Source organism: Aspergillus ibericus (genome assembly GCF_003184845.1).
Source record: "Aspergillus ibericus CBS 121593 unplaced genomic scaffold BO80scaffold_76, whole genome shotgun sequence".
In the NCBI taxonomy this organism is placed as follows: Eukaryota; Fungi; Ascomycota; class Eurotiomycetes; order Eurotiales; family Aspergillaceae; genus Aspergillus; species Aspergillus ibericus.
Genome location: NW_020292174.1, coordinates 27,318 through 40,900, shown reverse-complemented (window position 1 = coordinate 40,900; position 13,583 = coordinate 27,318). Strand labels below are relative to the sequence as shown.

Below are 13,583 nucleotides of genomic sequence, written 5' to 3'. Positions count from 1 at the left end.
GTCTGCAACTATACCTCACGCACGCCGGCCGGCCATGCGAGAGAGTTTCTTCGTCTGATGAAAGAAAACCGCCGAGAATCTAGCTGGTCATGGGTATGACAGCTGACGTTGTTTCATCCGGTCGATTGGGAACCGATACTTGCCAGATCAGATTGGCTTCCGTCTGTCGAGGCTGAAACCGTGTTACCTCCGTATCGCATGCCCCAAAGGCATGTGGATGAGCCTGTCATACAAATGATCCCGGTGTGCATGACTTGTGTTCACTGTCCAGAATGCGATCTGCCCTCGCTGCATACGTCTTGCTGAGGTAAGGTGACCGGCCAAGTCCAGTGCGTGTTCAATTCTCGGTGGATCGCGTCTATCATAATCGTCCGCTTGGGTTTCCCTGTAACTCCTAGTGCCCCACTTGCTGCAATCGAAGGGGAAATATCCTACGAAGGGAAGGCCCAAGCTACGCGGATTCTCTGGCGACGTTCCATAGTCCATCGTCGGTGCCCCATGGACTCGAACGGACTCATAGAGGACCCGTCCGTTTTGATAGGGGAATCCCCCCACCGTCGATTAGGGGGCTTTACAGCCTCGATCTAAAACTTTAGCTCGGCCGGGGCTAAACCTAACTGGCGGCACCAGGACCCAAGGCTAGAGACGATGGATGCTCTCAAGCAGGGCAGGTGAGTTGGTGTCTTGGCTGCTGTCTTTTCCTCATCTGCAGGTTTTGGAGGATTTACTATGTACTTCTTCTCACACACCACGCCCCCCCCTCCCTAGTCCGCGGGTCGGATACTGCATGGCTGTCTGCACCGTTACACAGGGTCTGCTCGGCAAGAGCAGAATGGCGGACTAGCAACCCCTGGGCACGTCTACGGCCAATCACCGAAACCAATCCTGCAGATTGGAATTTCGCCCGCGCCCTGGTCGGTTGTCATGGCCAGATTCAGACCTGCTGATGACGTCCTTGTTGCAAAATGTGCCCGCAATCTGCGGTGCGAGAGATTGTATCGACCCGGCGTCCTATAGCATCCTGTTCCCAGAATCTGAAGCGAAATGGAAGTGTTTCTCCAACCCACTTTAATCTCGGACTTTGTCGGTGCCTATCTAGATCGTGCCAGACACAACAGGGTGACCCGCCGCAAATGTCCCATTACCCACCCTGGCAAGGGGAAATAATCCTCCAGGCGCCATCAGAAGGTCAAGAAAACCTACTAGCGACCGGGACCTCCACCCTAGCGTTGATTAAGGTTGTGACATGACCATGAATAGTAGTTTAGATGACTTCCTGCAATGCCCATCCCTCCGCAGGATGAAGGAGGGGTTGGGTCATATTTTCAGGCACCATGAACGGTGCGCTCAGGACGCCTGGCAAGGCAAACCCTTCGGTGTGCGTCGCGCGGGAGGGAAAAGAATGCTCAGCACTTGGGGTTGCTTGGCGCAGGGGACTTGGACGAAAATCGACATCTCCACGAGAGGCCAGCGATGAGGGGTGAAAGTGCAGGGGAAAAAGCAACGGACCTACTGGCCCGGATAAGGGGGAAGATTTACGTGCGGTCCAATCAGCGGGCCATCGCTTATGGGCATGGGTGCTGCCCTGGCCCAATGGCGTGTCTGCCAAAGGACCCCGGTCATTCTTGGGATCCCCGACGAGGACCCTGGCTTGCAAGCCGCATCATGACGATTTGTCGACTAAGATCCGAACAGTCAAATGCCGTTTGCTTTGGGATTGTGGCCACGATCCCAGCACGGTCGGCGACTTGGCATCCAAGCTACTATAACGATCATCCTGGGATCCCCGAAATGGTAGGATCGGTGTCCATCCAGGACCTTATTCGATGGCTCGCCGATTAGCATCGGCTCCGCGGACATGAGGATGGCTGGGACAGTTTGAGCGGGTCTGATTAGACTTATTGCAGTTCCGTGGGGAGGATCTGTGAAGCAGAAGCTGAGAGGACAAAGACGGGGTACCTACCAGGCTACAGGGTACAGACCATCAGATATGCTGCCTACGACATGTCCACCCGTGACCACACCTAGAAGGGTGGTCAGACCGAGACCTCGCCATCTCTCCTCTCCAAGTACAGCTCTCAGTGGAAGGTACCGAGAGCCGATCTAGATGACACTCGGCGACTCCACCCGCCTGACAGGCTGTCTACTGTGTGTCATAATATCCAGAAGCACAGCCCAATGGCGAACCCAGAAAATCCCACCCACCGAGGGTAAGTTCCCCGGCCCAAGTCTAAATGGCAGGGAACCATAGGACGAGGGGGCGCCGCTCGCTTGGTATGGGGAAACCTCCCCACCAATATCGATAATGGAACCGGACAGACAGCGCTTCGGAACCAAAGATGGATCCCGCCAGAGTTTGGGTTGAGGATTCCGCAGACCCCTCCAGACTATCTGGACTCCAGGAGACCAGCCGCGGGGTGTCAACTTTACCAGGGACACTGCCCTCTGCGCCCGAGTCTGGGGACATTCCTCGATGGTGACCGCCACCACCATCTGGGGGGCTAGAAGGGCTGTGGCATGATTCTGGGTTTACGGCGTAGGGATATTTTCTGGGAATGGGAACTTGCTTCGTTTGATGGGGGGGACGGAGGCAGATAGAGTTTGTGGTTCCCTTGATTGACCATGGAATCGGGATGAACTCCAGATTCGTTGCGGCTTAGACCTGAGGAGGACAGAGGCGGACTTTGGAGGCGTGGATGCCGTCCCGCCCACTTGGAGGGGGGAAGATGAAACGGAAAAGCAAAATGGAACCAAGTTTAATCAGGTGGACCATGCGAGAATCCTCTGGCGGTATGCTCCCTCTTGCTAGCAGCTGGATAGTCATCAGAGTCAGCAGCGTGTTTCATTTCAACGGATGGCCCAAGCACATTGACGACTTTCACTGGCGGTGATGCTGCCATGTGGCCGCCCCGTGCCCTCGTCTTCATTGGCCCCGGGGTCATTCTGGCGGCCAATGAGCGGGTGGCCACTTGCACCAAATCAGCAAGTGGATCCAACTGGGTCGTCCGCGCTAGGCTGTTCTCGGCGGAAGAGGCTCAAATGCTCGCAAATAATCCGAAAATCCTTTGGCTGCTGCTGCTGCTGCTCAGCACCAGGATGATTATGGTCGATTCTTCACTTTCCAGATGAAATCATCACGTCTCCCGCGTCATCCAGAATGATCGAATTACCCCCCCTGCCTGCAGCCATGGTCCGATCCTGCTGCTCCTCCTTCCCCTTCTCTGCCTCCTCCCGTGTCTGGCCAGGGTTCCCCCACCATCATGCTTTGGCAGTGCTGCTGCTCACCACCGTGGCCGTATTTCTTTTTCTCTCCTTTTCCGGAGCTTGCTCTCGCCGTGACTGGCTGCGCGGAGGGTCTGGAGATCAGCATCTGACCGGTCGTACCGTGGCGCTCAACATCTTGGCTTTCGCTAACCCCAGAGATTCCACCCGTTCTCGCTGGCGGAATTTATTCTATTTTCTGATTATTATATCATTTGGATCGGATTTTCTGTTTTGGATTTTTCTTTTTTATTTCCTGTTCGGGTAGCTTTTCGGGTGGTCCCTAGTATTTTAGTATTGTTTTTTCCTTGACCCCAGGGGTTAAAAAGACCAACGATGGATTTTCTGAGTTGTTTTTCCCCATCTGCTGCTGCTGCTGATTATTATTTTTCTGACTTTAATTACCAATCCACCCTGACGGTGCCTCGACCCGCAGCTGAAGGGCAACAGTGGCTGCAGGACTTTGTCCCTACCGGCCGGCCGGTCCTGACCTGTTGATTGTTCCCCAATCCTCCGCCTCTTATAGTTGCGCTGCTGCTGCTGCTGCTGCTGCTGCTAGTCTCGTTCCTCTTCCAGTTCCTGCCTGACGACTTGACCTTCCCCTACTGGATTCGTCTTGGCCCGGCGAGGCAAGGCGAAAAAGAAAAAATAACCGGGAAAAATAACGAGCGCAACTAAAAGACCATCGACTGCCTTCCACCGTTTTCTCGTATTCCCCACGTGTATCTCTGCTGCTCTTCACTGGGGGGAGGCTGCGGCTCGAGGTTATTTTTGGACGCCGCACTGGCTGAACCAACCGTGGGCTGTCATTTCTCGACTCCGATCAGATTGGGTTTATCATATTACCTGGTTATATTATTATATTATCCCGGCCTGGCCCATCTCCGCATCGTGTCTCTCCCCCATCTTCTTTGATTCAACTTCTCCCCGACATCTCTCCAGTCTTTAAGTGTGGTCTCTCTCTCTCGCGTGTTGTCTCACTTATACTCCACTACCTCTCGTCTTAACATTTAACGTCTCCGTTTTAACCTTCATCATGGCTGGTCCCGGAGGTGGCCCTCCTCGCAAGAGCCACACCAAGTCCCGATTTGGCTGCAAGACCTGCAAGCGGCGACACATCCGATGTGACGAGACCTTTCCACAATGGTATGTTCTGATCGTGGTGATCATGGTATTGCATCGTTGCTGACCGTTGTAGTCGGAACTGCACCAAGCATAACTGTCGCTGCGATTACATGGACGTTGCAACGGTCCACGACGACGCGTCATCCATCCGCAACGTGCCCGACCTCCTCATGTCCGCCGAGATCGAACTGGAGATCAAGAACTGGCATTTCACGGGCATCGCCCCGTTTGCCGAGTTGATGCAGTTTCCGCGCACCAGCTGGAGCAAGCTGTCCCGGACGGATCTGCGGTTGATCCACCACATCATCGGATTATCCATCGATCTCCACCGACGGGGTCTCAGCAGCTGCACCATCTGGGCGCAGAAGATGCCTACGTAAGTACTCGTACGGTGTGTTGCCTCGCTCTCGCTGACTGTTTAGTTTCCTCGCCATCGCACTCTCCAACGACTTTGTGATGAGTGCCATCCTGACCATGTCCGCCTCCCACCTCGCCTGGATCACCCGGAACCAGGAGACCAAGCAACTCGCCTACCATCACCGGGGAGTCGCCATCCAGGGCCTGCACAATGCCCTCGGGGCATTTTCCAAGGACAACTGCGATGCGATTCTGGCTGCCTCGATCATTCTGTCGTGGCAGGCGTCGGAATGGCAGAGCTGGGCGTCGTTGCAGCAAGGCCTTACAACAGTACGTCTTGTTTCTTTTCTCTTTGGCACTGATACTGACGCTTGTAGGTCCTGAGTTCTATGCATCCCATGTGGAAGCAAGAATCCGAGTTGGCCATGTTCCTCGAGAACCAGCGGTATTTGGGGTGCACCAACACGGCAGTCATGTCGGGCTACCAGTTCCAGGATGAAGACCTGGCCAGTCTTGACCAGACCATCGTGGCGCTCCAGGCTCTGCAGAAGCGGGTCGCCCACCACCATGAGCACTACCGTCGGATCGGAGAACTCTTGGAGTTTATCCGACACTTCCAGCGTGATCTCCTCTCCCAGACTCCCGAACAGGCCTTTGAGCGCATGCAACCGCTGCGTCAATGGTTGTTCTGGCTCCCTCCGGCCATGCTGCGACCGGAAGACGCCGATATTGGCTCCCTAGCCATTCTCGCCCAGTTCTTTGGGGTCGGGGTCGTCCTCGACAGCCTCTTCCCGGACTTGGGCGGCGCCTATCTGGGCCCGCTCTCGATCAGCCCGATCGAGGAGATCTACCGGATCGTGGTGGCGCGCAGCACGGCCGACCCATTCCACCCCGATGCCCAGCTGGCGCTCTCCGCCATGGACCTCCCCCGTCACATTGTCGCCAAATACAAAAGCCGGCTCCAGTGGTCGCCACGCACGTCCCTCGACCATTACTCGCCCGCCCCTCCCAGCCCCTATCATAGCCTGCACGACTACCGCCTTGCCTCGTCCTCATCGCCCTCCTCGGCGTCGGCCACCTACGCTCCTTACACCCCGCCCCTGCAGTCCCCTCCCGAAGTGACGATCGCCAGCCCCCCGTTTGACGTCAGTGGGGCGTATGTGACGGCGCCGGCGTCGCAGGCGCTGTACCCGAGCTCCCCACGCCTGCTCTCGGACCCTCGTGACGATCTCTCCGACTACAGCCACGCGGGATCCTTGCAGCACTCGCCGGGATTTCCGCCCCATTACATGGGGGACGTGGTGTGTTCGGGTTTGCCCCGCATGAACAGCGGCGGGTTGGGGCTGAATGTGCAGTTGTACGAGGACCCCCCGGTGGTGGGATACCAACCCGAGCGCGGCTGGCATTGATCCGCATCTTTCTTTTATCGTGCATGTTGATTAGCTACGGACGGAACGGAAAATGGCATACAGCGGGAAGGTCGGCTGGATAGTCTGGGTGTTTGGGTTTGATTTATGGCTTGGGCGGCGATAGAGGTGGTTTCTTGTCTTATTTCATCCAGTATGCTAGCGATGATTATTGTGATTGATTTATCGCAGCGTGGACTGTTTCCTATGTGATGTGATGACCACTAATGTATATACCCGACTGAACACAGTCTAATGAACTCTCGGATCTATACCAATTGATAAATATAGATGACCTGAAACAGCCAACCGACCTCCCTACCCAAGCCAAGACGATACCTACAATACCTACAGTCGACCCCCAAGCTACGCCAAGCGACGTATGCTGACTCCCCACTAGAACTATCCAGAACCAACTGTCATTCCTCCTAGTTAGTCAATAAATAAAACATAATCCCAGCAAAGCTAGGTAGGTACGTAAATAGTCGCAGGATCTCCCCTAACCCCAAAACCCACTAGTCTCAGAAGCAAGGATGAGGGATGTGACTGAGGATCTGCAATGGCCCCCAAAAACACGTGTTTTTAGTCCACCGTCACCCGTGAGTTTTAGTGTGTGGAATCGGGGAAAAATCTTTGTTTCGGGGGGGGGGGAGGTTGGATGTGCCTACCGCCTAGCTAGTACCTAGTACCTAGTAAGTAGTTGGTTACTAGCGAGGTAGCTAAGTATTTAGTAGCCTAGTAGTAGTTACTCCGTATGTAGGTAGGGATGGTAGGTGGTAGTTAGGTGAGACGGGAGAGATTCGGTGTTCGATCGGGGTGGGTGGATAAAGGTGGGTCAGTTGGCGAGGGTTGACGCTTAGGGTTATTGGTTAGGTAGGTACTCCGTGATTACTAGGGATTAGTTACTACTCTCTGACAAGGGATGTTAGACAACGTGTGTAGGTATCTACTAAGTGGTATTAAAATAATGCGTGGGGATGTATCCCTCAAGGTTGATCATCTATTCGGTAGGAGGATGGATGGATGGATGGATGGATGGATAAATGGATAAATCTGATTGGGTAGAGAAACCAACAAACTCACCTGAAACCAACAGATCACTATGTCCCACTCATTTCTTAGCTTCGGCTGGTATTGCGTCATTTGCGAGATGGATGGAATGGGATGGAGCTTGATGTATGTATGTTCCGTGGGGATTCCGTTGGGTGGGGAATATTCAGAATATATTAATCACCAGGCAGACAGTGTCTGCCTGTGTTGTGTTATCTGAAGCTGAAGGATTGGTTTGCTGTGGTATTAGTCTAGGGGTTGATTTGTTTAATATCTGGGTAATCTTGTATCTGTCTAGGTATATTTCTAGCTATTTAAATATCCATTAGGCATGAATGCATATGCAATAGCGGCAAGTCACCCTCCCTTCATACTTCAGTGTCCACATGGCTGTCAGATCTCTGCTGTGACGTAGCATGGATTTCTGTGCGATGTTGGTGATTATATCCATCTGGATGGATGGTTGGGATGATCATGTAACAGCTATGTTGATCTATATACTATACGGATTACTATGGGAGAAAGAATGATGCAATCATTGTTGGTTCTAGTTGGATTAAACAAGTGGCTGTGGTGTAGATTAGTGCATATTTGAAACATGCCATAGCTTTATGCAGAGGTATCTAGCGAAGGTGTGAAGGATTGATCTGCTGTTTTGAGATGTAGGTACTGGGTTGATAGTTGGATGTTTAGCTGCATGCAAGTTAAGAGTTGAGATTCTATCTACTCTAAAAATACATCCACATCACATCACACCTCCCAAGCAACATCCCCCCCCTCCAACCCAACATCCCCCCTCCCCTTCGCCCTCCGATACCCCTCCCTTCTCCCCACCCGTTCCAAATACCCCTGAATGCCCACAAACCCCTCCAAATCATACGGAATAAACTCCCTCATCGTCTTCAAACTCACCACAACCATCACATCCGCCGCCGTAAACTCCCCCCCGGCCAACCACGTACACGCTCCCACCCTCTCCTCCAGAATCCCCAACGCGCGCTCAAAACTCCGTTTCGCTAACCGTACACTGAACTCCTCCTCGGGAAGGTCCAGTCGCTTCACGAGACCGTACCGTACTAATGCGGGCTGGAAGGTCCCGTTCGCGAAGTGCAGGTAGTAGAGGTAGTCGGGGTAGTTTGGGGCGCTTGGGGGGATGACGAGGGTCGAGGTGGGGTTGTGTTTGGTTAGGATGTATTCGAAGATGGCGCCCGATTCGGCGAGCGTGATGGGGCCGTCTTGGATTATGGGGGCGGATTTGGAGGGGTGCCTAGGTGTCAGGGTGGGTTAGTGTGGTGTATGGGGTACTGGGAAAGAAGGAGAATGGGGGGGAAGGGAGAGAGGTACAGGGCTTGGAGCTCAGGGGGACTGAGCAAGGGTGCTCGTTGGTAGATTTTGAGTTCGTAGGGGAGGTGCAGTTCTTCGCAGAGCCAGATGATGCGCTCGGATTGGGAGCGTTGGAGGTGGTGGATGATGAGCATGTTTGCTTTGTCTGTTGAGGATGGGGATGCTGCAATGGAGAATGAAATGAGGAGTGATTGGGAGACGTTGAAGGGTAGGAGAGAGATATTTATGGTCCAGATGGTATAGTGGCATCGGATTTAGCGGAGGATCGGACGATCGGAGGGTCGGATCTGATAACTCCAGAGCGGTTCTCGATCTGGCATCGAGGGGATGAAATGACTCAACTGGATAGAGTTCAAGCCGATATTAGAAAGGTTGATACAATTTAAAGCAATATATGTTAGCATGCGATAAGCATTAGGTGAAGGCGATGTAGTGGAGACAGTTGATTGTTTAACTAGAACATATGCAAAGAAAAGGATTGCTTAAATCATGTACAACTATCCTTATGGACAAAGACAATCTTGTAATGTAGCACCGTGATTTTGCAGGATGTAGGCCAACGCAATATCGATGCAGTCTTGTTTCTGCATGTGCGTTGCTTCTTTATCACCAATGTAATTTCTTCGAATGGACACTGGCGTAGGTCCGGGTATTTGCCAGGCTTTCATCCCATCAAGCAGCTAGTGAAATTAGCATGCTCCAACTCGATGAACATGAATAGACAACAACTCAAGGTTGGTGGAATAGGAAAACCACTGTAGATTGAGCCGAAACCCGTTGATCAAGAGGGAAACGGTGTAATCAATCATTCGACTCGCGGTGTCCACCGAAGCGTAGATCCCAGGCTCGAAGCCATCAATATTGTAGTGTGAAGGGTGTGTTCTGAGTACAATCAGTTTGATGTGCAGCCTGTCTAGTATATCCCCGTCCTACTGTGAGTTTCTCGAGTGCCATTGTAGAAAGAGGCATATGTCAAAGTAGCTTTTCCGATGCATCCTTTGACCGAATGTTTGTGTCTCTCGCTGGGGAGTCTGCAGCTATGGTACCTCTTTAGAGCAGTGTAGTCTTCGTAGCACGTGTTCCCGATATCATTTGGTCAAACTCATACTCTCCTTGAAAGCATCTCGACCCTGGCCCTCGGTGGTGCCGTTGCAAGCGTGAGCAACGGATGGAGATCAAACATGATACATTTCTCGGAGACATGCGCAGAAAACCTTGTCTTTTGGAATTATCTTTCCATGAAATTCCTTCCATCATCATCCGTCCATTTTTCGGAGAAGACGGATGGGTAGGAGAACTTGTCTTTTCGAATTATTTCGATTCCGTTCTCTCATGAGCCTGTAACTGCGAGCCCATGTGAAACCCCCATGGTTCATGAACCTAGGGCAGCGGGATATGGATCTCTATTAACATAAGGTTCTGATGAATACCCTTACTCATGGCATCTTAGGAGCGCTTAGCCGCAGCACATTCGCGCCCTTTCGACACAATGGAGCAGATGTAAAAGCTCAGGGATAGGTGCTGAATCCGCGGCTATTGAACCAACGAGCATTTTTGTATACACTCTGGCCCGGCTCTCCCCTGATTATCGAGGTAGTCCTCCATCTGGCTGATATGTATACCTTTGGTTAGGACTGCTTGAGCTATGAAGACTGTACCTGGGGTCCCTATACCCTTGAAAGATTCCATCCACGTACAGCCTGGCCTTGATGTGGACCTATGGTAAAGAAATTGGGGTTGGTTCCGTGTCCTGTCCAGTCCATGTAAGGATCTTTTCTCGTAGATCTCGGCCTTGGACTGCCGTTGAAGGTTGTGAGGATGGGTGACTATGGAACGACAAGGTGGAAGCCTTTCTGCCTTTGAAGCACTCTCGAATAGCATGCCATGACAATTGGCGAGGCCCTCCTTAAAAAGGGTGAAAGGTATTGTTCAGTTGTATGTAGGTGCTGTTCTTGGTCGATGAATGAAATAGCTCGTACCGAGTATTGTACACATCCTAGTTACCCTGCCTTAGCCTGGTCTCGCTCTGCATGCAGGTTGTTTGCATGATCACTTGAGGACTCTTCTCGATCCTCATGGCTCTGTCTGACCCGAATCTCAAATCCGACCAACGCACAATTAAGTCTGTGAAGGCCGGGTTGTCGTCTTGGCAAGCAGGGGTTAAGACCCACTCAGGAGACTGCACCTCGATTGAAGCTGTGCTTGATCTCGAGGTCTCGTATGCAATACTTGCGATATTGTTCGACGTCAAAATACGAACCTGGATAGAGCGACACCTCTCGTCGGGCTTAAGACGAGGTCTGTTGGATTGATCGAATCTTCTGCCAAGATAGTGCCAAAGCTTTGTTATCTTGTCATAAGACAGCCGGCTCTCTGTTATCCGACTCCAAATTAACATAACCCCGAGCTGTCAACTCTGAGGTCTGCTTCATGTGGAGAAGGAGGTATATAAGAAACATGTTGGTCGACTCGCTGGTCTTCTTGTCCCATCGGAATGAGTAAGCTGACATGTTGCCATGGGAAGAGCTTCACATTCAACTGGTGAAAGAGTGTCAGTATATATAGTAGATCCCCGAGTTCATGTTGAGTCCATGACTGAGCTTGTCTGATGTTGATATTGAGCAGATTGAACACCAGTCTCAAGCCCTCTATATAGGTGAAGGCACGTCCTGGATCACCTAAGCTGCGTAGGATGCCTCCTGTGTATGAAATGCAGGATCCGGGGAACCCTCCGAGATATTGGTATCTTCCAGGCTTGAATGGGTCGTCATTTGTTGTTCGTAGTCTTCACGCACCGGTTTAGGATGAGTGGTTGTAGGAAAGGTGCCGAAAGATGTTTACGTTTTTGCTTTTAGCTAGCAACCCCGTAATTGTAGTTGTAGTTGACCCTCTCCCCAGGAAAGATTTTTTTCCCGGAAAATTCTACAATTCCTTGTGCTAGAAGTGTGTACGGAGTACATGGTACAGAAAATTCCCGCTGATCAACCATGCTCAATTGTCTCCGGGTACGGCTACGATACCAGCTACAGAAGTATTGATTTATCTGATCAATGTCATTTATCATTATTGTGCTCTTGCTTTATTTACTGTCTCAACTGGAACAGTTTCATAGGGCAATATCTGTAGCTAAGGAAATTCGTGGACCCTGTAACAAATATGCTCCTCGAGCGAGAATTACATCGAGGTAGGTTTCTTTGAAAGATGTACATAGACTCTATCTTATGTTACTTAACCAGCTGTTACTAAACTCAGGACATACCAAAACAATTGTTTTTTTCGGTTCTCATAGCGGACCTCCCTCTCTACACTCTACAACTTGAATCTGATAACCTGGTCGAATCCGAGTTCTTCAACATACACCTTCCGTGAACAATTTTTAAAATTTTTCATATATCTATTGGATGATATAGGAGTGTATAACCTAAATCAGGAAACCATTTGAGCTTCCAACAGCATATCCAAGATTAACGGGGTAATTGCATGAGCGATTACATTCGTTGTGCGGTAAGAACTTGTAGAATCATACATCAAGCGCGAGTTTGGCCGTGTCAATGGCCAGGTCTCCATGCACGAGGTGGACCGTCCCGCCGTTGCCATTGGTCGTAGTCGTCTTGAGTCCACTTTCTCAACCGTAACAGTGTCCAGACCTGCTTTCCGGCCATGGTTCGCCACACCCCAGATTGATTTGGACCATGTGCACGAAATACTTGGTGAAAATTTCCTCCCAAGTGCCAGTATGAGTTTCTGATAAATGTCCCCGTTGTAAGTCATAACGTGGAATTTGAATTTCGCGTTCGGTGACTTAGTCCTGGAATGAGTAAGGTGATCTTCTCGTAGAAGTAAGTGAGCATTTGGAGTGTTTAAGAAGCCCTTCCCATCAGTTTGGGAACCAATTTCAACTGTCGTATGAATTGCTGTAAAAGTCTTATATTTTCCCTTCAGGATTCTCCTGCCATTGGTCCCTTTGATACTTTATAAGGCGTAGTAACAAGGATTAAAAGGAATATCACCAAGGTTATTGTAGATAGATATATAGTTCAAATTGAGACTTGCATGAGGTATTCTCCTATGTGGTTCCACTTTCCATCTCAATCATAAGGTGAGCCAGGCTGAGGGTGGTTAACCGGGGGGGCCTCTGTTGGACCAAGCGGTATGTGGAAACCCTACCATTTGTGAAAAGAAGATACCCACGTAACGGTAATAGCAAGGTCTATTCATTCTGAAAGAGGAATCCTCCACCCCCTAAGCATCACTCAGAAAATAATTCGCCGCCACCGGCCCCCCAACCGCCTTCACCACCGTCTCCAACGTAAAATTAAACCTCGCATCCGTCGTCTCCGAATAATACGTCCCATCTAACGCCTCTTCGGGGGGCACATATCCCTCCGGCTGATCAAACAGATACAACGTATAAGTATGATTGGTTGCATCTCTCGGCCGAGGCGCCGTATACTCCGCCAGCGCATCACTGGCATTAACGAAGTGGCCGTTCTGGACGGTATAGTTGCCGCCCCACCAGTGCAGACGGGTGGTTGTGTTGGCGGCTAGACCTGGGACCAGGGTGTTGTAGTATGCGGCTGTGGTGACGTCTGAGTCGGGGATGTTGAGATCGAGCATGAGGATCATGTAGGTGCCGTCGTAGAGGTGGTAGTGGGTTGGGTAGATGGTTGGTTGGGTGGTGACGTCTTTTCTTTGGTTAGTTTGGTCAGGGCAGGGGGCAAGAGACGTACAGTCAGGATTCACCCAGACGCCTGGTGTCACAGTGGCATTGGGGTATGCGACGCCGAGGTTCTTGTTGGAGGATGGGTAGCTGCCCGCGGGGGTTTGGGCCAGCGCGGTGGCGGCGAGAGCCGATGCTAGGGTGAGGTAGTGCATGGTGGTTGCAGGGGAGAGAGAGATTGGAGACCTGACAAGAAAAGCTGGCATCTGTCTATTTAAACACGACGAATTGACCACGGAGCATAAAATGTGCTCCGTATGCCGATGGATTCGTCATGCGTCGGCGGAGAATACTGCATTCGGCTGCCGAGTGGATCGGCG

General features: G+C 51.4%; 3 protein-coding genes across 3 annotated transcripts; 1 reads left to right on the top strand and 2 right to left on the bottom strand.

The window, feature by feature from the left end:
* Positions 1-4,297: 4,297 nt before the first annotated feature.
* BO80DRAFT_368874 (putative C6 transcription factor RosA-like) lies at positions 4,298-6,152 on the top strand (the record flags this gene model as incomplete). The annotated part of the gene is made up of 4 exons (XM_025716362.1): positions 4,298-4,407; positions 4,460-4,762; positions 4,809-5,073; positions 5,121-6,152. 4 exons carry the CDS (start codon positions 4,298-4,300, stop codon positions 6,150-6,152), a joined length of 1,710 nt encoding a protein of 569 aa, XP_025569713.1.
* Positions 6,153-7,018: 866 nt separating this feature from the next.
* Positions 7,019-8,725, bottom strand: BO80DRAFT_497778 (glutathione S-transferase family protein; the record flags this gene model as incomplete). Its single annotated transcript, XM_025724099.1, has 3 exons — positions 8,544-8,725; positions 7,984-8,466; positions 7,019-7,040 (listed from the first exon to the last, which is right to left on the bottom strand). The coding sequence occupies exons 1-3, from the start codon at positions 8,675-8,677 to the stop codon at positions 7,019-7,021; spliced, it is 639 nt and encodes a 212-aa protein (XP_025569712.1). The 5' UTR covers positions 8,678-8,725.
* A 4,060-nt stretch (positions 8,726-12,785) lies between these two features.
* BO80DRAFT_469433 (YbhB/YbcL family Raf kinase inhibitor-like protein) lies at positions 12,786-13,418 on the bottom strand (the record flags this gene model as incomplete). The annotated part of the gene is made up of 2 exons (XM_025723011.1): positions 12,786-13,228; positions 13,274-13,418. 2 exons carry the CDS (start codon positions 13,416-13,418, stop codon positions 12,786-12,788), a joined length of 588 nt encoding a protein of 195 aa, XP_025569711.1.
* Positions 13,419-13,583: the final 165 nt, after the last annotated feature.